The following is a 26841-nucleotide window of genomic DNA, read 5'->3' on the forward strand; positions in this document are numbered from 1 at the left end:
ATTTTTTTCACTCCATAGTTTATTCCCCCTCCCTCCATCCTCCGACTGTTCCACATCCCATACCTCCTCCCAACCCCGCTGACTCCACGTGGATGTCCCACCCCCCACCCCACCTGACCTCTAAACTCCATGGGGCCTCCAGTCTCTTGAGGGTTAGGTGCATCATCTCTGAATGAACACAAACCCAGCAATCCTCTGTTGTATGAGTGTTGGGGGCCTCATACTAGCTGATATATGCTGCCTGTTTGGTGGTTCAGTGTTTGAGAGATCTTGAGGGTCCAGATTAATTGAGACTGCTGTTCCTCCTACAGGGTTGCCCTTCTCCTCAGCTTCTTTCAGCCTTCCCTACTTCAACAACAGGGGTCAGCTGCTTCTGTCCATTGGTTGGGTGCAAATTATCTGCATCTGATTCTTTCAGCTGATTGTTGGGTCTTCCAGACCCAGTCATGCTAGGTTCCTTTTTGTGAGTGTTCCATAACCTCAGTAATAGTGTCAGGCCTTGGGGTCTCCCCTTGAGCTGGATCCCACTTTGGGCCTGTCGCTGGACCTTCTTTTCCTCAGGCTCCTCTCCATTTCCATCCCTGTAATTCTTTCAGACAGGAACAATTATGGGTTAGAGTTGTGACTGTGGGATGGCCCCCTCCCTCATTTGATGCCCTGTCTTCCTGCTGGAGGTGGGCTCTATAAGTCCCTCTCCCTACTGTCGGGCATTTCATCTAATGTCCCTCCCTTTGAGTCCTGAGAGTCTCTCACCTCCCAGGTGCATTCTGGGGGGTCCCCACAACCTCCTACCTCCCGAGGTTGCCTGCTTCCATTCTTTCTGCTGGCCCTCAGGGCTTCAGTCCTTTTCCCTCACCCAATACCAGATCAGGTTCCCCTCTCCCTCCCTTTCCCCCCCAACCACTTTCCCTCCCAGGTCCCTCCCTCCCGACTTGTGATTGCTTTCTTCTCTCTCCCAAGTGGGACCGAGGTGTCCTCATTGGGCACTTCAACTTGTTGACCTTTTTGAGTTCTGTGGACTGTATCTTGGGTATTCTGTACTTTTTAAAATTATTGTTGGCTAATATTCACTTATTAGTGAGTATATACCATGCATGTCCTTTTGGGTCTGAGTTACCTCACTCAGGATGATATTTTCTAGTTCCATCCATTTGCCTGCAAAACTCAGAATGTCCTCGTTCTTAATAGCTGAGTAGTATTCCATTGTGTAAATAGACCTCATTTTCTATTATCCATTCTTCTTGTAGACAAGGCTGGCTTTGAACTCATCTCTGTGAGTCTGCTTGCCTTTGCCTCCCAGCACTGGGATTAAAAGTGCAAGCCATTCCTGCCTGGTTCATTCTCTCTCTCTCTCTCTCCCTGGTTCATTCTCTCTCTCTCTCTCTTTTAAAAAAAGATTTATTTATCATTATATATAAGTACACTGTAGCTGACTCTGAAGAGTACGTGTCAGATCTCATTATTACGGATGGTTGTGAGCCAACATGTGGTTGCTGGGATTTGAACTCAGGACCTTTGGAAGAGCAGTCAGTGCTCTTACCAGCTGAGCCATCTTGCCAGCCCCCTCATTCTCTCTTTTACAATGACTGCTGAGCCTTTCAGTGACAGGGAGCTGAGCACAATTCTCATAATGCCTCTGTTTCCAGAGTGCTGGGATTGCAGATGTGCGGTACCACACGTTTTATATAGTACTGGAGATGAAAAGTGAAGGCTTTGTTCATGCTGGATAAGAATTCTACCAACTAAGAGAAGAGAGACTCCAACCAGAGACAGAAAAATCCTTGAAAAGAACCAGAGCACATACTGCAAGGAAAGGGGCCACTGTGCCCAAGAGTACCCACAACAAACAGAAGCCAGGGGTGGGGTGGGGCGGAAAATCCCAGGCTTGGGAAAAGTGCTCCCAAATCAGGGTTAGGGTATCAAAGGTGTCAACCCTAGGGGAAGACAGTGACTAGGGAGGACGGGGTTCAGACCCCCTCCCCAAGCCCAGGGTAACCTTGAAAATGGAGGGAAAACCCACCCAATTCTTGGTGGACCCAACACTCGGTCCTCCTCCAAGCTGATGGATCAGTCTCCAGCAAAACAATCTTGGGTCCAAGGAGCCACTGGCACCAAAACATATTTATGGACTACCAGAAGAACAGTGGACCTAGGGATGGGCTGGGTATCCCTTTCATTTATGGTCATCCCAGACTGTCCTTACCCTCTGTTGGGTGGGTTTCCCTCCACTTTCAAGAGTCTCTCAGCCGGGCGTGGTGGCGCACGCCTTTAATCCCAGCACTTGGGAGGCAGAGGCAGGCGGATTTCTGAGTTCGAGGCCAGCCTGGTCTACAGAGTGAGTTCCAGGACAGCCAGGGCTATACAGAGAAACCCTGTCTCGAAAAACCAAAAAAAAAAAAAAAAAAGAGTCTCTCTTCTCTGCCTTCCCGAACTACTGTAGCCAAGATACTCTGTAAATTCCTTTTCGGTCCTGAAATTAGATCTGAGGGTTTTTTTTTTTTCTTCTAGAAATAATTTGCCTGAAATGTAATGCTCAAGCTTAGTAAAAGTGGGTAACTTTTTTTTTTTTTTTTTTTTGGTTTTTCGAGACAGGGTTTCTCTGTATAGCCCTGGCTGTCCTGGAACTCACTTTGTAGACCAGGCTAGCCTCGAACTCAGAAATCCGCCTGCCTCTGCCTCCCGAGTGCTGGGATTAAAGGCGTGCGCCACCACGCCCGGCTAAAGTGGGTAACTTTAAGATTGTACATATAGTTAAAAGTAAAAGAACCTGCCTATAAGATTAAATGGTATCTGAAATTATAACTTTAAACATATTTTGAAAAGAATTGATTGAAAAACTAGGTATGGTGGCACAAGAGACAGGAGGATCATGATTTCAAGTGCAGACTAAACTAAGCAGCAAGACTGTCCAAAGGAAAAAACAAGTGAACCAGAGAAGAAAAAAATAGTTGTTAACAGACTTTTGTGCAGAATGGTTCGTTCTGTCTACGAAAATAAATCGCATGTCTTTTTATTTGGCTGTTTTTTTAAACCTGCATTATCTTGGGTGTATTCACTTTCTAGTCGCTGGGTGAGTCGAAGTGCCACAGCACAGCGCAGGAAAGAGCGCCTTCGCCAGAGCTCTGAACACATTGGGCTGGACAGTGACTTACGGGAGGTATGTGGTCTGGCTGCCTGGGACACCATGATGCAGAGGTCACAAGAACTCACCTGAGGTTCATTACACATGATCTTCCAAGTTCTTTTAAAAGCAGCTCATCTATATTATAAAATATTGTTTTTGTACTGAAGTATAGCAGAAAACACTTTTCCAGCTTTATCCTTTTATTCATCTCTGTGTTAAATCATACAGAAGCTTTGTTTAGAGTAGTAAGTTTTTGGTCATTAGGTCTCCTGAAGGTAGAAATATTGAGATACACCTCTATCTAAGTTTCAAATATAATTTAGGCTGGGTAAGTAAAGATACATAAACATATTCTTTGTCCTTGGTTTGCTGACCCCATTTTTAGATATACTATATTTGTATTCATTGAAAATAAAATTCAAATTACGTTTAAATATTTTATTTCTTGTAATGAAAAGAAAGTGCACTCAGAACTTTTGTTAACTGTTTTATGAGCTCAGATATATAGAAATAGAAGAGAAAGCATCATTCCAAACCTCACTTTGTGTACTTGTGTTCATACATGTGTGATTTAAACATTTTCTTAAGAGCTTAATAAGCCTTTCCTGTTCCTTGCCTCTCCTTTGCCGCCCCGCCCTGCCCCTTGTCATTATACCATGTGCATGCAGGTTTTGCTTCTCTCTCTATCTTTGCTTTCTTTTTTTTTTTTTCTTTTCCTTTTTCTACTTTTCTGTCATTGAAACGTCGCCATCATTTTAGCCTTCCGGGGAACTTTTGGTCTGTCAGAACTCCATGGCATTCTGGGAGTGGGATCAGGGCCCAACTCCTCCTGCACGGCTTCCTAAAAAGTCCTTCTCTGAATGCTGCCTGGTATGTCCTTTGCCTTGAAAGTGAGTCACAAGATTGCTTGAGTGGCCCACACTTAAGAGTGCATGTGGCATGATTGATCTCTGCTTCTTCTAGCCTGTTTGTGCCTAGTTTTGCTAGAATGTGTTCACACAAGTAATTCTATAATATTAACAGTAAAACTGACATTCAACTCCTGAGTCTTTGGGGATGTATGTATATATTTGTGTGTATGTATATTTATATATGTGTATATTTACATGTATATATATCCTTGGTAACAAATTGCTTTTCTTAGGTTGGGGAAGAATGTATTATAATTCTTTCTTATTTTAAGCATTTTTTCACAAGTGCAGAAGTAGCTGGATATCAGCTTTTCTTTTGCTAGATGTTTGTCTCTGTAACGTTTTAATTTAACCTCCTGATCTACATTTTGTGTTTCAGAAAACTCACTCATTGTCATAGAGTATTAGTGCTAAGAGGAACCTTTAAGGTCTTCTTGGCTAACTTGATATAATTTAACTGTCAAGTAAGAAATTTGCCCCCAGTTAAATGGACATACAAAGACAAGGCTGAGCCTGTAGCACAGGACTCCTAGTGTCCAGGCTCAAGTCTCTTCCCATTAGTCATGCACACCGGTCTGCTTGAACCACTGCTCACCTGAGGATACAAATACTCTAAGACTCTGGCTTACAACTTTGTCCTCATTATGTTAGTCCTTTGTATTTACAATAGTCTGTTCTTTAAAGAGCATTTAGTCCAATGTTTATGGAACAAGATTGCAATTTCATATATATTTCCTAATGGCTTATTGCTTCATCTTTGGTTGGTTGGTTTTTCTGGGTTGTTGTTGTCATTGTTTTAAGACAGGATATCAATCATATTACTGACTGACCTCAAACTCACAGGATCTGCATGCCTCTGCTTCTCATGATCTGAGATTAAAGGTGTACACCACCTTACCCAGCTGTTTTGGGTGCTCTGTGTGTGTGTGTCTGTCTGTCTGTCTGTCTGTTTGTGTGTGTGTATGGCACATGAATACAGTGCCCTCAGAGGCCAGAAGAGAGATTGAAATCTCTTATAGCTGTAGTTACAGGCATTGTGAACTGTCCAAAGTGGGTGCTGAGAACCAACTGAAGTCCTCTGTAAAATCAGTGTACACTCAGCACCACTGAGTGAGCCGTCTCACCAACCCCACCACACCTGGTTTTTATTTGGTGCTGGGGCTCAAATAAGGATTTTGTACATGCTAACCAAGCACTCTAATTGAGCTACACTCCCAATGGGAAAACTCTTTTAAACATTAAAAATTTATTTTTACCAATCTTTGTATCTAGCTTTTGATCCTGTCCCCGAATGAATTATAATTCTCATATAGGGATGCTGCCTTGTAGCTCAGATTGATTTTTTTTCTGAAACTGATTTTATTTCCTACATTTACTTACTTGAAAATTAACTTTCAGTATGTATCTATGTCCACTGCTACATTTAAATGCTCTATTGATAATGTCTCAATCTCAATTCCTCCCCCCCTCCACACACACACACACTTTTTTTCCTTTGAATAAAGTTTAAAACAGATAGTACACATAGGTGCTGAAGAAACTGTAACTTGGAGAATTCATTTGCTTTTTCAGTGATTCTTTAAATTATTAGACTGGGAAAAGGCTATGTTATTTTGTTAATATTGTCTTTTGTCATAAATATTGAGAGAAATTGATCACTTAATCAGTAAGATTTTCAGCAGCTTTAACAAGTTACTTTTCTTCTAAAAGGAAGACAAATTCTCATACATTTAAAGAATGTGAAGTATTTTACACATCATTCTCTACGGTATCAGATTCTCCCCTTAAGATAATAAGGGTGGATTTACATCTATCTGTGCCTGTGGATGTAACTGCTAGCTAGCTTACAATCTCTCTCCCTCAACAAAATACTAGTTTTACTATATGATTTAGAGCAGTTCTTCAAAAATGTAGTCTTAAGACACTTGGTTCTTTTAGACATTATGCCTTGTCATCTTGATGCAAAAGTCTAGATGGGGTTTTTCAGGTAGCATGCAGACACAGAGAACATAGTTCTCCATTAACAAGGGGTAGGGATGGGGGGGCAGTGGTCTGTTTGTTTGCTTGCTTGTTTACTATTATGGATTTGAGATGTGGTCTTGAGTATCCCAGGTAGACTCAAACTTGCCATGTAAACAAAGATGACCTTGAACTGCTGACCCTTCTGCCTTCACCTTCCAGGCACTCAGCCCGTGGGTATGCACCACCAAACATGGTTTACACCATGCTCAGGAGTGATCCCAAGACCTGTGCATAAGAAAACTCTACCAACTGAGCTATACCCTTTTCCCTGTTTTTGGCTTTTATGGAAATTCACTAAACAAAGTTCAAGAACCTTGGAAATTTGTGTGTGTGTGTGTCCACAGTCAACAGAGGACTCTGGACATAATACTAGGGATTATAGAACAAAGCAAGGGAAGGTTTTATGGAATCATCTTAAAGTCCTCCCATTCACCTCGTCCCAGCCTGTGTTAGAAGCACATGATACTTTTCAGCCATTTCTGTGAGCTAGATAGCATGCACCATACAATGAGATGCATCATCATAAGACATTAGCAGATATGATTGAAATCATAAAAATTAGCTACAACACAATTCTGGTGCTATCAAAAGATAATTAGAGCTAAGGGTTTGGCTGGAGAGCAATGTTCTTGATGACTGAGGAATTTAAAGTCTCTGCTGAGTGGAGTGGAACAGACAAAGCCAGTGACCTGAGAACCACTCCATTTCTGTGGAATATCAGACTAGACTAGACTAGACTAGACACCTAAATCTTTTATTCTTACCTTGATCCTAACTAATCATAATTCTGGTAGTCCCATTAAAAAGACTAAACTCAGTGAAACTCCTTGTTTTGAGTGCATTTCAACTTAATAAAGTTTCTGTCACTCTCCTTTCACAAGAGCTAACTGGTTTCAGTAGGAGTACACATGTCCTCTGCCTTCTATCAAGAGCACTAAAATCTTAGTTGCTGTTATACACATATACTTACGGCTTTCTTTTACATCTTGCTTGTTGTATTTGTATGTATAAGTTATAAGTAGAAAAGAATATATGATGTTAACACATTAAAATATTCCTGATTTTTAGAAATATATGCAAGAGGCACGAAGTTTAGGAAAAAACCTGAGGCAACCAAAACTGTCAGATCTCTCACCTGCTGTGATTGCACAAACCAACTGGAAATTTGTAGAAGGCTTATTAAAAGAATGCAGAATGAAGGTATGTATACCGCTGCCAGACAGTGTACATTCATATTTATACTATCTGTGGATCTAAGATGGGATGAGCCAACCCCATTTGTGCCTATAACTTCTCTAAAAAAAAGTTCAATATTTTATTTTTGTATGAATATGGGTGTTTTACCTGAATGTATGTCTGTGTACTACATGTGGGCAGTACCAGTAAAGACCAAAAGAGGGCAGCATATCCTATAGGACTGGAGATGCTTGTGAGTTACTATGTGGTACTGGGAATCAAATCCAGGTCCTCTGCAAAGACAGCCAGTGCTCCAAACCACTGAGCCATGTCTCTAAGCCCTACCCCCCAAAAAATTTTTTGTGGCATAGACTTAGTATGCTCTTCACTGAAGTCATGAACCTTCATGAAGTCCCATGGCCCATAGCATAAGTGACATGGGAGCCTTGGGATGTGTGTGTGTGTGTGTGTGTGTGTGTGTGTGTGTGTGTACATGTGGAAATCAGAGGGAAACAGTGGAATCAGTTTGTACCTCATTTTGAGGCAGCCTCTTTCTTGTTTTTTGCCACTGCTTTAGCTGTTTCAAAATAGCAGGCTGTGAGCTTCATCCCAAATTTTACATAGGAGCACCGAGATTGCAGGTGTGTGCCAGCTTTTACATGGGTCCCCAGGATCTGAACTCAGGTGGTCAGGCATGTGTATCAAGCACTTCTACTCTCAAAACATCTCTCCAGCTGGTCAGATGGCTCAGTGGGTAAGAGCACCCGACTGCTCTTCCGAAGGTCCAGAGTTCAAATTCCAGCAACCACATGGTGGTTCACAACCATCTGTAAGGAGATCTGACGCCCTCTTCTGGTGTGTCTGAAGACAGCTACAGTGTATTTACATGTAATAAAAAACAAACAAACAACAAAAAAAACAAAAAACATCTCTCCAGCCCTTAGCTACTGTCTTCCCTCTTCAGCATGATGTTAAGCATAAATTATATAAAGAATGTTACTCTTATGTGAAAAGCAACATGTTTTTGTGCCTATGTATATACCCGTATAAAGCCTTGCTTATGCTCATACATGTGGTATTTGTTTAAGGGAAAAGATCTTAACTATGTTATATGTCAGTGAATATTACATATAATTCTCTCACAAAACTGCATTTATACAGGGTAGCTTGTGATTATATTTTCAATATCAGGGTATTCTAGTAAATTAGAAAAGGTCCCACCTAGAGGAACCATATGCTTTCTCACTTTATGTGTGTGACAAGCTTAGGTTGAAAACCATCTACCTGAAACTGGTTTCAGTTTTTAGTACATGAGCAAAAAAGAGAGAAAGGGGGAGGCAGTGGTCTTAGTTGATATAGAAACTAGGAAGTTCTCAAAAAAGAAAAATGAAGGAGAGGAGGGAGGGAGGGAGGGAGGGAGGGAGGGAGAGAGGGAGGGAGGGAGGGAGGGGGGGAAAGAGTGTAGAGCCGCTCACTTCTGTTGTAGTTTTGGCTTAAATATAGATAGTTTTAATTTGTCAAATGCTAGAGTCAGCAAAGGGCAAGCTATGGTGACAGAATGAGGTTCTGGTGTCAGGTAGTACATTTTCTAATTTCAAGGCAATTTGAGAAGTTCAAGATACCTGTATTCTTGCAGAAGTTAATAAATTATATATGTTTTTTCAACATGAGAATGCCTTACAAATATCATTTTATTGTTTCATTAGTGCCCTTCCATTTCTCTGACATAATAGTAAACTATAGAATAGTGAAATATAAAATTACTCCAGCCAGCTGACCACCAGATTAAGATGTTGTGACTAGAACATCTGTAATTAGAATTGCAATGAGGGGAAGATAGTAGATCTTGGTTTTGAGTTTCAGTGCTGTAGCAATTTATAAGCATACGTAATGTTTTTAGACAAAACGCATGTTGGTAGAGAAGATGGGACATGAAGCAGTGGAACTGGGCCATGGAGAAGCAAACATTACTGGCTTGGAAGAAAACACCTTGATCGCCAGCCTGTGTGACCTACTGGAGAGGATATGGAGCCACGGCTTACTGGTCAAGCAGGTAACTAACTCTAGGGGTGTGGCTGGTATTGCCACTTTTAAGGGTCTTATTCATGTCAGGGAGCTGTTCAAGGAATAACACACCTTTAATCCCAGCACTGAGGAAGCAGAAGCAGGTAGATCTCTGTGAGTTTGAGGCTAACCTGGTCTACATAGTGAGACCCTGTCCTAGAAAAGGAAAGAAGCCCAAGCAGTGGTGGTGCATGGTTTTAATCTGAGAGGCAGTGGCAGGCAGATCTCTGAGTTTGAGGTTAGCCTGGTCTATTAAGGCAACCAGGTTACACAGAAACCTTGTCTCAAATTAAAAAAAAAAAATCCCAGCACTTGGGAGGCAGAGGCAGGTGGATTTCTGAGTTCGAGGCCAGCCACTACAGAGTGAGTTCCAGGACAGATAGAGCCCAGAGCTAAACAGAGAAACCCTGTCTCGAAAGACCAAAAAAAAAAAAAAAAAAAGGAAGGAAGGAAGGAAGGAAGGAAGGAAGGAAGGAGACAAGGATGAGACTGGCAAGATGCTCAGCAAGTAATGGTGCTTGCCACCTATAACCCACAGTAGAAAGAGAAAAGTGACTCCTGAAAGCTTTCCTCTAATATCTACACATGAGTGAGAAATGTGACAAGAAAAAGATCCCTCAAGATGATTAGATATATATCATAGGCCATTCAGTTCCAGCAACAGATACATAATCTAGGCCAGACATGGTGGTATGAACCTTTAATCTCAGAAATTGGGAGGCAGATACAGTTAGGGGTAGGCTGTTCTACAAAGTAAGTACCAGGACAGCTAAGCCTACACAGTGAGACTCTGTTTCAAAACAGAAAAGAAGGGAGGGAGGGAGGGAGGGAGGGAGGGAGGGAGGGAGGGAGGGAGGGAAGAGAAGGGAAGGAAGAAAAAGAAAGAAAATTTGTGATCAGGAGGACCTTTCCTAACAAACAGAAAAGCATAAAATTGTTCACATTACACAGTCCTTATTTACATTCCTGGATGCCTAGTACTATGGTGTGTGTTCAGTAAACTATTCTTGTTTAACTGAGATCAGTATTTGGTTTGAGTGGTGATCCCTGAACACCAGCTGTTACAAAAATTGTATCTTCTATTGATTACAGTAAATATCTTCTTTTGTCCAGATTAAAAAATGTGCTAACCAAGCTGTGTGTGTGTGGTGTCTTTAGTCCACCGTTGTGAGGTATTCAGATACGACTGATTGGACATGGTTTAAACCAACAGAAAGTCTTTGTTAGCCAGCTGGTGACTATGGCGAGTGATCAGGATCCCAGTGTAGGCCTGAGCCTTTCTCAGTGAGCTTTTTTCCAGTGGCGGAGGAAGGTCAGACAGGGTTTTTCTGTGTATCCCTGGCTGCCCTGGAACTCACTTTGTAGAACAGGCTGGCTTTGAACTCAGATCCACCTACCTCTACCTCCAGAGTGATGGGAGTAAAGACGTGCATTATCCCTGCCTGGCTTCAGGGCAGGCTGTTAAGCACAAAAACCAGGTCCTGGGATGACATTATTTCAGTTAACAAGAGCAGTTAGACAAAAGCAGAACTACAGAAAACAAAAAGCAGTATTACTTCATTCAAAGACTTTGATGGATTAGATCTTTGTTTTAGTTTTGGCAGGTCAAAACTAAACTAACCCTGAGTTTTATAGCCTGAATGGTACTTTCATCATGGAGTCAGTTGTGCTAAGGTCTGGGGCCTATTACATTACGTTTCCCCCTAGTCTTAGTGAATGAGTCAAATCATGGACTCATTCTGTTTTAGTTTAAGGTGCAGATCCCCACTGTTAATCCACTTAGAATGAGAATTAAAGGCCTAACCAGTGCTGATTGCAGAGTAGTTATCCAGTGGGACCAAGAGAAAAGAGACTGAAGAGACTGGTACCAATTATTTTCCTAACCATTGAAAGACTTTCTCTGATGACTCCTGATAAATTAGCATAGAAACAACACGCTTATTCCAAAGCTGTACATAGTTCTCTTTATCTCATGAGAAGACCAAGCATCTCTAGTTTTGTAGGGCCATTTCTACAAGGGACTCTAACTCTTGTTTTCATTCAGAAACATAAACTTTTAGTACCTCTACATCCAGATTAACCTGTCTACTTCGTTGGAAGGCCTAAGAGGCACATTTTCCAGACAGAGGTGGTGCCTACCTTTAACTCCAGCACTTGAGAGGCAGAGTCAGGCAGCTCTCTTTAAGTCCAAAACCAGCTAGTCTACAGAGTGAGTTCCAGGACAGCCAAAACTACATAGAGAAACCAACAAAAAACAAAAAACCACAGTCCCATTAGTCAAATCATTAGTACATGCCCTTGCCCCAGTAATATTGTTCTTTCCATATGAATTAACCCATAAGGCAGAATAGCAGGAATCAGAATAAGGGAAAGTATATAGGTTAAATTAAAAGTTTTGGATATTAGACAAGTTTTAGCCCCTTATAAGTCCTCTAACATTAATTTGGGCTGTCTCTAGTCAGTGAGTTTTGTCAGTCAGTTACTGACAGTCTGGTTAGTTCCTATCCCCATACAGTATAGGGGCTAGGTGTCTAAGCATAACCAGCAATCCTGGCTGATACACTAGCCCCAGAGTCCCTTCCTGTGGAATAGAGTCTGTTTCCTCAGATTTTTCCTGTTTTCCAAAGGGTAGAATCTATTAAAAGGAATTTTTCAGGAAGTCTCAGTTTTATAACTCTTAATATTTGCAATGGAAATTCCCTTGCTTCGTGCAATTGGGGGCCTAGCTGTAGGACATGCAAAGAAGTTTAAATTCTATATTTTATCTCAAAAGATGATAAATTTTCTTTTCATTTCTCTATAAAACCAGACACTTTAAAGTAGGCATCGGCAAGTAAGGTCAAGATGGAATATGGGTTGCTGATCTATAGTCAAACAAGCTAACATCTTCCTTGTATCTGCCTTCCTCGGTTTCCAGTCCAGGCCTGAGGGCAGTGAGGGCTGGACCATGACCCTCTATTTCATACCCCTTGTAAAACACAAGACTCAGGAGGAAGCAGAGGGCCAAGAAGTGAAAGGGCCTGCAGACTCGATGAAATCTTAATTTCAGTGGACCTGTAGTCCAGAGACTGTTCATTTGACAGCATCCATGGCTTCCATTTTCTTGACCTGGATCTGGTAGATCCATGGGATAACACCAGGTACCTTCACTGCCATAGCAGTGGAGAAAATCACCATGCAGAGTCCGTTCCACCTTGGTTTCAGTGTCACTTGGGCTATCTGCCTAACCTAGATGTACCACTGGACTGGAATGGGAAAAACTGGTAGTGGACTCAGAGAGTGGCTTGGTCTCTTGGATAGTCCAGGTATTTGCCACTACCTTCCTGGTTTTTTTGTTTTGTTTTTTGGTTTTGGGGGGTAATTTTTGGGCTGCTGTTAAACATTTTTTTTATGTGTGTGTGTGGTTCTTGTTTAGGTCACTTGTATAAATTGTTTTGGATAAAGTAACTATTCCAGCTCCCACGTACCTATTTTCTTCTGTCATCTGACAGTCATGGATGAACACCTGTGCTATCAGGCAAAAGGGTGGCTGAATTGATAGCTGTGCGTTTCTCAAATGAGTATCAGTGGTAGTCCAGGAGTAGGGTCTGGTACTGGGTCACAGTCATTAGACAGCCAGCATTCTGACACTCCTCACAGGTGAGCCACAACCATGTTGTGAGGTGCTGTCAGTGTAAAACCTTGACCCAAGAGTTAACTTGTTTGCTTTTTCTTTTTGGAGGTTTTTTGTTTGTTTTGTTTTCGAGACAGGGTTTCTCTGTGTAGTCTTAGCTGTCCTGGAACTCACTTTGTAGACCAGGCTGGCCTTGAACTCAGAAATCTGCCTACCTCTGCCTCTCAAGTGCTGGGATTAAAGGCGTGTGCCACCACCGCCTGTCAACTTGTTTGCTTTAAAAAAAAAAAAAAAAACTAGTAGTAGCTGACACAGCTCTTAAGACAGGTGTCTAAGGCCACATCCTGTGATTAAAGGTTCCCGTTGTTTAGATGAGTGTGTTATAGGGCATATCCATGGTCCCAAAGTTTGGGTTAAAAACCCCTTCTGTCTTTTGTTTCATGGACAAACAGATGAAAAGATTATGGAACATCTGGAAAAACTAGGGCTGGAGCAAAATCAGAACTGTTTTTAAAAGCCTCAAATGCCTTTTGTTTATTCTTAGGCGAGATTAGGGGCTTAGTGCCCCCTCCCCCTGTCCTAATGTCTGGAGACCTTGCTATTTCCACAAACTCTTGTATCCAGAGGCAGCAACATTCAGCTGCACTTGAGAACTCTTGAACCTGTCTCAGTCTTTGGAGTTGATATTTGAAGTATGGTAGAATCCTACTCTGAGACACACTCTGTCTTAGCTAGTGTTTCTTTTGGTGCAACAAAACACCTTGACCAAAAAGCAAGTTGAGGAGGAAAGGGTTTATTCAGCTTACATTTCTACATTGCTACTCACCACCAAAAGACATCAGGACAGGAACTCAAGCAGGGCAGGAACCTAGAGGCAGGAGCTGATGCAGAGGCCATGGAGGGGTGCTGCCTTCTGGCCTGCTTCCTATGGCTTGCTCAGCCTGCTTTCTTACATGCTCCTTTTGCCTTCCTTCAGCTGTTAGCCAAGATCGGTAGCCTTCTACAATTTGGGCTTTCTTAGCCGACATTCTATAACACAAGGTCTGTGACTCTTGCAGCAGTCCTTCAATGGCCCTTCTGTAATCTATTTTCCCAGAAAACCTTTGATGGAAGGGCCAGAAGTCTGCATTTTGTGTCTTTAAATTCTGGGGCTGGGGGACTTTTGGGATAACATTGGAAATGTAAATGAGGAAAATACCTAATAAAAAAAAAATTCTGGAGCAACCAGATATGTTGCCCACTGTAACCTCCTACTGGGTCTGCCCACTTAAAAGCAAAGATGGGTTGACTTACTTCTTCCAATGGGAGGCTGAAGAGTGCATCTTTCAAGTCCAAGACAGTGTACACCAGTTTCTCTGGAGGAATCAGACTCATGAGAATCAGAGGTCCCAGGTTTCTTCACAGGCAGGCGAGGCATATTCCATAGTGATTGACAGGGCACCAGGATGCCTGTCTCCTCAAGCCAAGTGATATGACTGCAGTTTCCTTTTTTGTTTCCTGGGTCATTGGGTATTGTTTACTCTGGTTAGAGGTAGCTAAACTGGTTAGTTAAACAATTATAACACTTGGTGTTAGGCCAGTCCTAGGGGTGTGGTTTCTTCTGGCAGAGAGTAAAACACCAAAATTTTGCTTGGAGCCAACTTGAGCAAAGGAAATCCTTTTAGTAGCTATCATTAATACTTTAAAAAGGACCTAGCAAAAGTTGTTTAAAGTCTTTTTTTGTCAATATTGGACAAAATTAATAGTTCTTTATTATTTTAAGTTATTTAGTTATTCAAGGTAGAAAAAAATCAAATGGTCCTCTTTGCTTTTGTTTCAGGTTACTCTTCCTAAAAGGCTCCCCCTTTCTCTTTTTCCTTTCTAATTTTCTTTCCTCATTCCTGTTCCATAAATCTAAAGATGTTATAAATCAGTTATATAAATGCAGCTAATTTTTAAATTCCAAGGTTGTTATTGTGGCCTAATCATATATAACTAAGCAACAAATGAGCCAAGTTCAGAGCTCTTTAAGACTGCCCTGGCCTTCTTAGCTACTTCCCTTTGGCACTTGCCAGGATTCCCAGAAAAGTAAAGAAAGACTCTTATAATACCCGAAATGAGATGCTCAAAATGGTACACAAGATTGAGGATGTGGCTCAGTATTGCAGTATTACTATAAAATAATGTCCTGTTTTCAATCTCCAGCATTACCAAAGGGGGGGGGGGGAGATGCAGACAGCTAAGAATAGATGAGCCTGAGTTCCCAGACTTTTCAATGGCTAATATAAAATTTCACTGGTCTTGATGAGAAATTATCTTTTGATGAATTGTTTATTTTTTAAGGTGGTAAGTACACATTTATTTAGAATGATGAACAAATATGCTTATCATGTAATCTAGAAAGTATGGAAGTCTTCAGGATCCAGGAAAAAAACAAAACAAAGAGGGATAAATATATGAGTGGGTTCAGCATTTGACATTGAAGGGGTTTAGAGAGGAGCTGTGAGCTTACACAAACTAGGGAATTATGTTTAAATATGTGAAGAGAGAAGACAAAAGCCAGGATCTCCTGAAGATAACTGGTTCACAAGCAGACTTCATTCAGGATTCGACCACAGAGGGAAGATCAGGAAGCAATCTCCTTAGCAGTGGAGACACAAAGCTGACTTGGTTTAATTCCTGGATAAAGTAAGACTATTTTAAGAATTTGTAGTCAAAGAACCTGAAATCATTTAAGTTTGGAGTCCAAATTATACTACCTCCACTCAAGAGAGCCTTTTAAAAAGTGAAAATGTTATACTTTCAGGGGAAGTCTGCCTTGTGGTCACATTTGCTCCAGTTTCAGGATAGAGAAGAGAAACAAGAGCACCTCACAGACTCTCCAGGTAAGAAGGTGTTGGATAAGGTAGATTGCTTCAAGTCTCATCAATTAGAGCTCTACTTCCTCATTATAAGACAGAGAAAATAGTACCAATTCCAAATGATCATGTTGATATAAAAGGACAAAAACAATTGTGAAGGTGTGTTAGAGTATGATATGGTAGATACTAATTTATTAAAGAAAAGTTCCGTGACCACCATTAATAATCTTAATATCTTTTGTTACACTTCGTTTGATTATTTTTTATGTGGGCATTTGTATGTGGAAGTCAGGTGACAACTTGGAAGAATCGGTTCTCTTCTTCCACCACATGAGACCTGGGAATTTAACTTGGTTGTTGGGTTTGGTGGCAGGTACCTTTATCCACTGCTCTATCTCAGTAACCTTTCTTTTTTTATTTTGTCAGGATCAAATCCTGGACCTTGTGTTGATAAATTAAATTCCAGGAAAAAATGTGTGTTTATCTCCAAGACTCTTTAAGAGTCATATTCTTTCACATAGCTTGTTTCCAACTGTGACCACAGCTAGTTTACTGTGTGAATAAAGTATCAATACTAAATGGTCAGCCCTGAAAACATATACAAACAAGTAACATCATACAGACTGAGTAGGTTGTATTTATGTATTTAGAAATATATATACAGGCTGGAGAGATGGCTCAGCAGTTAAAAGCACTGACTGCTCTTCCAAAGGTCATGAGTTCAAATCCCAGCAACCACATGGTGGCTCACAACCATCCTTAATGAGATCCAATGCCCTCTTCTGGTGTGTCTGAAGATAGCTACAGTGTACTTAGATATAATAATAAATAAAATCTTAAAATACACACACACACACACACACATCTAATGAAAAAAAGAGTCCATGATTCTGAAAGAGCAAAATTGTGGGGAGTGGAAGGCACATGGGAGAGTTTGGAGTGAGGAAAGGGAAGGCTGACATGATGTATTTATATTATAATCTCATGGTGGTATACCCCATCAGAACCAGCACTTGGGAGGCAGAAGCATGTGGATCTATGTGAGTTCAAGGCCAGCCAGAGTTACACAAAAGGATTCTGTCTTGGGGGAAAAAAAAAAACCTAAAGTATAAATTCTTACTGTTATTGTCCTAATACTTTGTTAATATTTTTCTACATAGTTGCCCTTGGACCAGAAAGAAGAAAATCTGACTCAGGAATTATGTTACCAACACTCAAAGTCTCTCTTATTCAAGACATGAGGTATTTGTTACACATGGTAATAAATGTAGCTTTCACCTATATTGCTCAAGTAATAACTATACCTTTTGATTATATATTCTGAAGAAAGTATCATAATTTAATATTTTTATTTTATCTTATGAGTATTAGTGTTGACCTGTGGAAGGACACATACATAAACCATGTTTCGGGAAATATTAAAAATGAACCTGCCAACTCTCCCGCTCCTGCTTCTCTCAACCCGCCAACTCCCCAAAAACTCTCTCCAGCCAGCCCCCATAGTGTCTGGCTTGCTTGTCCCTGGAGCTACTAGTTCTCTCTCTACTTTTGGTGGTACCACATTCCAGTAACCAAGTAAAGCAAAATTCTTGAACCTTATAATTAACCAATTAGATTTATGTATCAATAAAATCTCAATTTACAAGATGCCAATACAATAATTTCAGAACCAATTGATAATGTTAAGAGCTTTATCCCAAATATTCTAACCTTATGATATCATAACTACCTATGGCTGGTTAAAGGCACGCTGGTTCACATCTGCCTCCATTTTCCTTTCTCTCTCTCTCACCCCCCGCCCCCCCATGCTCTCTTTCCCTGCAACTCTTAGCTCCGCCTCCCTTTTCCCTGTCCAATCACAGGCCCCATGCTGCCCTAATGTAATTGGACAGGGAAAATCCTGCAACAAAACCGTATGCACGCCTGGTGACCCCCAGAGTTCAGACGTGGAAGCTGTATCTCCTAGAACCAGAACTAGAGATGGTTGTTAGCTGACTTGTAGGCACTGAGAACCAACTGAGTCTTCTGCAAAAGCAGCAAACGCCCTTAGCCAGGGAGCCACCTCTCCAGCCCCAGTCTTACTGTTTTACTGTTGTGCTGTTTTGTTTTGTTCTTTCTGACATTAAATAAAAAGGGAAGGTGGAGCAGAAGAGTTTTCTAAACTACAACATCTCCTGTTTGGATTTTTGAAAAGTCTCTAAAATGCCTGTTATCTATACATATATAGACCAAAAAACCCTGTAAATAGCAACAGGTACTTAGCAGAAAATTGGTCTCAGAAAGATAGAGATTTTTGTATGTTTGTTTGCTTGTTTTTCAAGAAAGGGCTTCTCTGTGTAGCCCTGGCTGTCCTGGAACTCACTCTGTAAACCAAGTTAGCCTCAGAACTCAAAAGATTGTCCTGTTTCTGCCTCAACCTACCACTGCCTGGCAAATTGTAGCTTAAAAAATACAAATATTAAAATTTAGCATTTTCGGGGCTGGTGAGATGGCTCAGTGGGTAAGAGCACCCGACTGCTCTTCCGAAGGTCCAGAGTTCAAATCCCAGCAACCACATGGTGGCTCACAACCATCCGTAACAAGATCTGGCGCCCTCTTCTGGAGTGTCTGAAGACAGCTACAGTGTACTTACATATAATAAATAAATAAATCTTTAAAAAAAAAAAATTTAGCATTTTCTACCAGGCAGTGGAGGGCCATGCCTTTAGTTCCAGCACTTAGAAGGCAGGGGCAGGTAGATCTCTCAAGTTTAAGGCCAGCCTAGTCTACAGAGCAAATTCCAGAATACAGAGAAGCCCTGCCTTGAAAAATAATGTGATTTAGAAAATAATTGTAGGGCTGGTGAGATGGCTCAGTGGGTAACAGAACCCGACTGCTCTTCCAAAGGTCTGGAGTTCAAATCCCAGCAACCACATGGTGGCTCACAACCATCTGTAATGAGATCTGAGGCCCTCTTCTGGTGTGTCTGAAGACAGCTATAGTGTACTTACCTATAATAAATAAATAAATCTTTAAAAAAAGAAAAAAAGAAAAAAAAATTGTAACACTTCTGACTTTTTGTACCTTTTGTGATGACACATGTCTTTAATCCCAACTCTTGGAGGCAGAAGCAAGCAGATCTCTGAGTTTATTATGACCAGCCTAGTCTACATAATGATGTTCAAAATAGCCAGAGCTAAACATGTCTCAAAACAAACAAAAAGTCACTGAGTTCTCTTAAAGTTGTACTTTGTTGATATAATTTGTATGTGTGCATGTGTGTGTGCATGTGTGTTCATGTGTATGCTCATGTTCATGTATGCATGTTTGTGTATGTCCATGTGTGTTCTTGTTTCTGGGTCATGTGGGACTATGGAGCAAATTAAGCAAATCCTTGCTAATTTCAGTAGTTAACAGTTTTGTTTTGTTTTGTTTTTGTAAAACATGAGTCTATCTCAGATGGCATGATTGCTCTCTTAGACTACTGTAAAAATAGTGTGGTTCTCTACATATGACTTTCTTTAAGGACAGTTTAAAAATGGAAAAATGTTAAAATTGTACAGTTATTTTAGGTCTTTCACCCATCAGTGTAACTGGATGTTGCTTGTCATCCATGCAACAGGAAGACATAAGACACATGGGACTCATGTCATCTTGAGCTTTTATTTTGACTATGATTTATTTGAAGTGGATGCATTGTTTTAAGAAAAATTATTTCATATAAGTTGTATAAAAACAAGATTATTTAAATGCAAAAACAATGTCTTGCTTGTTGGCTGTGACTTTTAGGCATATTCAGAACATGACTGAGATCAAGACTGACGTTGGACGGGCGCGGGCGTGGATAAGGTTGTCCCTGGAAAAGAAGCTCTTGTCACAGCACCTCAAGCAGCTGCTCTCTAACCAGCCACTGACCAAGTAAGACCCTGCCTTTCAAGACATGTGTTTCTGTGACTTGTGCATACAAAGGAAATTGAGTAAGCTGACAAACTCTCATTTTCAGCATAAATTCTGACTTATGAACACTTGCATTGCTGTTGTAATACAGGTATATGCTTCAGAAACTACCTTTGTAGAATATTTGATCATTTCTGGGAGGGCACACCAGACTTAACAGCCAAAGACCAGATTACTATGCTGTAATCAGAAAAATAAATGCTATCTAGAAGGTTGAACTTACTTTAACTTCATAGTATAAAACTTATAGTAAGAAATGGAATAGAAAAAGAGAGTCTAATAGATACTTTTAATCTTTTAGATTCAGGAAACTAGTCACTTACAAGTCAGATAACTGTCAACCAGCTTTATAGTTTCTGTCCTTATCAAAAGTAAAAAAATCCAGCCAGTCATTGGTGGCACAAGCACCTTTAATTCCAACACTCAGAAGGCAAAAGCAATTGGATCTCTATAAATTCAAGGCCAGCCTGGTCTACAGAACAAGTAATATAACATCCAGGACTGTATACAGAGAAACTCTGTCTCAAAATACCAACCAAAAAACCCTGGGCAACCCTGGGCAGCAGTGACACAAGCATGCCAGCCTCTGTCTCTAGAAAACCATAAACAAACAAATAAACAAACATTTTGTTTTGTCTTTTGAGACAGAGTTTCTCTGTGTAGTTCTAGCTGTCCTGGAACTTACTGTGTAGACCAGGCTGGCCTCGAACTCACAGATCTACCTGCTTCTGTCTCCTGAGTGCTGGGATTAAAGGCATGAGCCATCATGCCTCACAAGAAATTCTTTAAAATGATAGGAATATTAGAATTTATTTGAAAGCTAAAAAGTTGTTTTCAAGAACAAAGATTTGCAAAGAACTTGATTTAAACCTTAGACATGGCTTTCTATTGGACCTGTCATGGTAACCAGCACTGCCTGTACTCTTACATTTGCATAGATCATCCTGAAGCATTGTAGAATGAGTCTTTCATTTTGATTTGATTTGGGTTGTTTGAGATAGAGTCTTGCTATGTACCCTTAAGCTGTCCTTGGAACTCACTTAGATTGGGCAGGCCTCAAACTCACAGAGATCTGTCTACCTCAGCCTCCTGAGTGCTGGAACTAAAGGCATGTGCTACCACACCAAGCTTAGAATGAGTATTAATTTTCAAAGAGTAGATTGATTTAAAAAAAAAAAAAAAGTAAGGGCTTAAGCTGTAATGCACCTGGTAGATGGCTTGTCTGCTACACTTGATGTCATTTGTTTGGTCCCCAGCACCAATTAAATGGGGTATAATGGCACATACTTATAACCCCAGCACTCTAAAGTTGTAGACAGGAGGACCAAAAGTTCAAGGTATGAACTCGGCTATGTGTTGCAGGATATTTGGTCACACTGGGAACCCCAAGATTTTGTTACTTACTGGAAAAACCTATTTTTAGTTGTGGTATGGCTCAATCCTAGCACACACTTTTAGTTTAAGAGCTTTCTGTTTATTGTAAACAGGATTAAATAAAGTCAACTATAGGTCAAGGGTCAAGAGTCAGAGCAAGCAACCAGTTGACAGGAAGTAAACATAAGAAAAAAAACATAGAGAGTAAGAGAAAGTCAGGAGGACGGATAGAAAGACTCACAGGAAGTAGTAGAGGAGAGGGACATTCAGTTTGAAGGAGGTTTTTTGAGAAAACATGAAAGAAAGATTGCTTCAGGAATACTGGCTGGTTAGCTAGATGCTTTCTCTGCCTCTCTAAGCTAGCAGGCTTTCAGCCCCAGTATCTGGTTCCTGAGTCTTCATTGGTGAAATCAACCGATTGAGATTTTGTTAAAAACAACAGCTATATATATAGCAAGTTTGAGGCCAGCCTGAGTTACATAACTTAAAAAAAAAATGGAAGCTGAGGAGATGGCTTGGTTAGTAAAGTGTCTGTTGGGTAAGCATGAGGACAAAGTTCAGACCCCTTGAACCTACACAGACAAAAACCAGATGTGTAGCATAAGCCTATAATCTCCTTAGTGTGTGCTGCTCTTTGGGTGGAGAACATGGTACACAAACAGATGGATCCCTGGAGCTCAATAACCAACCATTCTAGGTGAATCAATGTTTTACCTGTGTGTATGTCTGTGTACCACATGTGTGCAGTGCCCCAACAGGCCATGAGAGACTACCCACTATCCTGAGACTGGAGTTACAGTTATGAACTGCTTTGTTTGTGCTAGGAACCAAATCCATCTAGAAAAGTAGCCAGTGCTCTCAACCATTGAGCTATGTCTCCAGCTCCAGGTTTGAGGGGTTTTGATTGATTGGTTGATTGATTGATGATTGATTTTTGGTTTTGTATTTTGCTCACATGAGTGTATACAAGAGCCACAGAGTGGAAGTCAGAGGACAACTTGTGGGTTGTTATGTTCTCTCGTTCCCCCATGCAGAGCTCAGGGGTTTAATTATGATCATGAGGGTTATCCACTGAACCAACTCACTAGTTCAAGAGGTATTAACTTTTAATCACTTTTTAAAAATACATTTACTTTTATTTATATGAGTACACTGTAGCTGTCTTCAGTGACATCAGAAGAGGGCATCAGATCTCATTACAGATGGTTGTGAGCCACCATGTGGTTGCTGGGAATTGAACACAAGACCTCTGGAAGAGCAGTCAGTGCTCTTAACCACTGAGCCATCTCTCCAGCTCCTTAATCATTATTTTTAAGAGTGAAAATCATGAGGTTGAGGATTTAGCTCAGGGTAGAGTGCTTGCCTAGCAGACACAAGGCACTGGGTTTGGTCCTCAGCGCCAAACCAAAAAAAAAAAAAAAAAATTTTTTTTTTTAAATCAAAGAGTGAAAATTGTAACTGATATTTATGCTTACATTAACCCTTTTCAGGAAGCTTTATAAGCGCTATGCTTTTCTCCGTTGTGAAGAAGAAAGAGAACAGTTTCTTTACCATCTGCTTTCCCTCAACGCTGTGGACTACTTCTGCTTTACCAGTGTGTTCACCACTATCAGTAAGTCTGGAGAATTGACTTTTAAGTAAACAGTTTTCAGATGAGCAGGCACAGTGGCAAATACTTCTAACCTCAACACTCACAGACTAAAAAAGAAAATTGCCTGTTCAAAACCAAATAGTTTTTTTAAAACAAAAAAACAAAAAACAACAACGACAACAAAAACCTGACTTAGGAGTCAGGGGATTCTCCTCACGCTTGGAATAAAATAATTCATATGTTCCTTTTTTAAAAAGATTTTATTTATTCTTTTATGTATATGAGTACACTGTAGTTGTACAGATGGCAGGGAATTGAACTCAGGACCTCTGTTCATTCCAGCCCAAAGATTTATTTGTTATGTATGTAAATATACTGTAGCTGTCTTCATACACACCAGAAGAGGGCGAAGAGGGAGTCAGATCTCATTACAGATGGTTTTGAGCCATCATGTGGTTGCAGGGATTTGAACTCAGGACCTCTTGGAAGAGCAGTCAGTGCTTTTTTTTTTTTTTTTTTTTTTTTTTGGCTTTTCGAGACAGGGTTTCTCTGTGTAGTCATGGCTGTCCTGGAACTCACTCTGTAGCCCAGGCTGGCCTCGAACTCAGAAATCCGCCTGCCTCTGCCTCCCGAGTGCTGGGATTAAAGGCGTGTGCCACCACGCCTGGCCCAGTCAGTGCTTTTAACTGCTGAGCCATCTCTCCAGCTGTTGTTGTTTTAAGCATAATTTCTCCTAATCTCAGTAAGCATCATTGTCATTTCACTGGTCAGAACTGTGAAGGCACAGATTTCTGGTCTCTGGAGAAACAGATAAGGAAAAAAGAGTTGGAATTGATAGGGCCAACGTAAATTGGCCAACATCTAATAAGGTATTATTAGATATCTAATAAAATATTAATATCTAACTAGGTAATATCTAATAAGATTATTAGATATCTTATTAGATACCTATAATTATCTAATGAGTTTATTAGATATCTTATCAAATACTAATGATATCTACAAGTAATAACCTAATAATCTCTAGTTTATTCAATTACTACATGCATAAGAATCTAAGTTGTTAGAGTAAAACTATTGCTCACTTGGAGTGCACTTGCTTACCATGTGTTAAACAATGGGTTCAATCCCAGCACTGTTTTTGTTTGTTTGGTTGGTTGTTTTGTTTGTTTGTTTTTAATTATCTAAAGACTGGGCATGTAGCTCCTGTAATCCCTGTTGAGGCAAGAGGATCAAAAAGTTAAGACTGGCAGCCTGGCGATGGTGGCACACGCCTTTAATCTAGAAAGGACTAGCAAGATGTCTCAGCACTAAAGGGCACATCACATACACACTAATAATTAAGATGCCTAAGAATCTCCAAAAATATTCTTGTACCTTTAGGTTTCTTTTTTTCTGAGAAACTTTCAATTTGAGGCATTGAAATGTATAGCGAAATATCCTGGTGTCCTAGTTTCCTCTCTGCTGCTGTGACAGACACCATGACCAAAAGCAGCTAGAGGACAGGGTTTGTTCCAGCTTAGAGGTCAGGGTGGAAACTCACACAAGTAAATGCTTGAAGCAGAAACCTTGGAAGAATGCTGAACTGGGCTTGTCCACCAAGAGCTGAGTACCCTAGTTAACTTTAACTGGCAACTTTACATAGCTTAAGAGGGGAGTCTCAGTTGAGGAATTACCCAGATCATATAAGCCTGTAGGCATGTCTATAAGGTCTGTCTTGTTCGTTCCTTCTTTCTTTCTTTCTTTCTTTCTTTCTTTCTTCCTTTCTTCCTTCCTTTCTTTCTTACTTGCTTCCTTCCTTCCTTCCCTCCCTCCCTCCCTCCTTCCCTCCCCCTCCCTCTCTTCCTCCCCCTCTCTCTTTCTTTCTCTCTTTCTTTATTTAATTTATCTTTTTTTTCTTGATTGTTAATTGATTTAGGACTGTCCAGCCCACTGTTGGCAGCACCACTCCCTACACAGGTGGTCCTGACTGTACAAGAAAGCTAGCTAAGTAACAACCTGTGAGTGAGCCAACAATCAGCAGTGTTCTTACATGGTTTCTGCTGTAAATTCCTAATTTTCTTGTGCTTTCACATTTGAGCCAAGATCCATGACAGGATGCTGACATCTAGTGGTGAGTCTTTTGAAAAGGCTTTATATAGGCCTCTGCACATCTGGCTGTCCCTGATTCCTTATGCATATAAGTTAGCTCAGTAACTTAATCCTAGCATTCTGTTGGTTCTCTCCCCTTCCACCACATGGGTTCTGGGGATTGAATCTGGTTGTCAGACAAGTACCTTTAACCACTGAGCCACCTCACTAGCCCTCATGAGTATATCTTAAAAACTGGCTGGGCAGTCATGGTGGTGGCACGTGCCTTTAATTTCAGCAGAGACAGGCAGAACTCTGTGAGTTCGAGACCAACCTGGTCTACAGAGCAAGTTCAGGCCACTCAGGACTATACAGGAAAACCCTGTCTCAAAAACTTGTTTGTCAAACAAGGGGCTAAAGAGATGACTCAGCAGTTAAGAGCACTGACTGTTCTTCCAAAGGTCCTAAATTCAACTCCCAGCAACCACATGGTGGCTTACAATCATCTGTAATGGGATCCAAAGCCCTCTTCTGGTGTGTCTGAATATAGCGATGGTATACTCAAATATATAAAATAAGTAAATCTTTTTTTAAATGATCATAAAAGCCAGGTGGTGGTGGTGCATCCCAGCACTTGAGAGGCAGAGGCAGGTGGATTTCTGAGTTCGAGGCCAACCTGGTCTACAAAGTGAGTTCCAGGACAGCCAGGGCTATACAGAGAAACCCTGTCTCGGAAAAAAAAAAAAAAAACAAAAAACAAAAACAGAAACAAAATGATCATAAAAAAACAAATATTAGGGGCTAGAGAGATGGCTCAGTAACTAAGAACACTTGTTCTTGCTGAGGACCTGGGTTCAGTCCCCAGTACCCATATAGTAGCTCATAACTCCAGTTCTGTAATTCCAGTTCCAGGGGACCTGACTCTACTCTTTGACCTCTGAGGTCACTAGACACAGATGTGGTGTACATACATACATACAGGAAAACATTCATGCACATAAAAAATAAATAAATAAAAAGCAACGTAGATCTTAAAAGCATCGAGTTCTAGATCCTGTGATGTTTTAATTCACTTCTGTGTTTTCTTTCAGTGATTCCTTATAGATCAGTGATCATTCCAATTAAAAAGCTGAGCAATGCAATCATTACCTCGAACCCGTGGATCTGTGTTTCAGGAGAGCTGGGAGACACCGGAGTAATGCAGATTCCAAAGAACTTGCTTGAGATGACTTTTGAGGTAGGTTAGCTAACACCTCTTAGCTCTACAGAAGATCTCTGGCTTTGCCTTTTCATTTCCCTTTAAACAAATGAAAGGAACATGCAAACATACATGATCATTTTGTTATCATATGCTTACAATGTCTAAAGCATGTTAAACGAGTTGCTTTATATTTTTATTGTCAAGCCCTATTTTCCTATTTTTCTACTTGTAGTGGGCTTCACCAGGTCCTATTCCTTGATTCCCAGTGCCTAACACAGAACATGACAAACAGAAAATGTTAAATAAATGCTTTCCCTAACGTGGTCCTTAGGACCAGAGACCTGACATCCTTGCATATGGCTCCTGAAGCACATAGTGGCATTATAGAATGTTTTTGTTTTTCAAGACAGGGTTTCTCTGTGTAGCCCTGGCTCTCCTGGACTGTATAGACCAGGCTGGCCTTTAACTCAGAGATCGGCCCACTTCTGCCTCCCCAGTGCTAGGATTAAAGGCGTGTGCCACCATGCCTGGCTCCTGTAAATACTGCTTTTTATATTGTCAGTTTGGGGGTCTCATCTAGTAGAGTAATCCCATATGTTTGAACCCATATTCAGGTTGGTCCTGATATGCCAGGAGTAAAACAGATAAGAGAGAAACAGTCATAGGGTGTTCTGTTCCCATTTATGTTCCCTGGGGTCAAAGATCAGTCATTTCACTTGGAATCACAGGGCTCCCACAGTGGTCCATCTGGCTTTCTGTTTGTGGCACACTCATATCTATCTGTATATAAAAGTTAAAGCCGGGCTGGAGAGATGGCTCAGTGGTTAAGAGCACTCACTGCTCTTCTGAAGGTCCTGAGTTCAAGTCCCAGCAACCACATGGTGGCTCACAACCATCTGTAATGAGATCTGATGCCCTC

General features: G+C 40.8%; 1 protein-coding gene across 4 annotated transcripts in view; it reads left to right on the forward strand.

The window, feature by feature from the left end:
- The window catches only part of Dennd5b (DENN domain containing 5B), a 116534-nt gene that overhangs the window by 68427 nt on the left and 21266 nt on the right, over positions 1-26841 (forward strand). For all 4 annotated transcript variants that reach the window (XR_015047537.1, XM_029478754.2, XM_021165869.3 and 1 more), the window contains 8 exons: positions 3064-3157; positions 7126-7257; positions 9134-9286; positions 15696-15774; positions 16911-16992; positions 19519-19647; positions 22551-22672; positions 25813-25958. Coding sequence is in view for 3 of the 4 variants with exons in the window: in XM_029478754.2 (XP_029334614.1) it covers positions 3064-3157; positions 7126-7257; positions 9134-9286; positions 15696-15774; positions 16911-16992; positions 19519-19647; positions 22551-22672; positions 25813-25958 (937 nt within the window). In the remaining variant the exon portion in view is untranslated. The remainder of the gene's footprint in view (positions 1-3063; positions 3158-7125; positions 7258-9133; positions 9287-15695; positions 15775-16910; positions 16993-19518; positions 19648-22550; positions 22673-25812; positions 25959-26841) is intronic.

This window comes from Mus caroli, unplaced genomic scaffold (genome assembly GCF_978045245.1).
Source record: "Mus caroli unplaced genomic scaffold, Mus_caroli_1 scaffold_7, whole genome shotgun sequence".
NCBI classification, from domain to species: domain Eukaryota; kingdom Metazoa; phylum Chordata; class Mammalia; order Rodentia; family Muridae; genus Mus; species Mus caroli.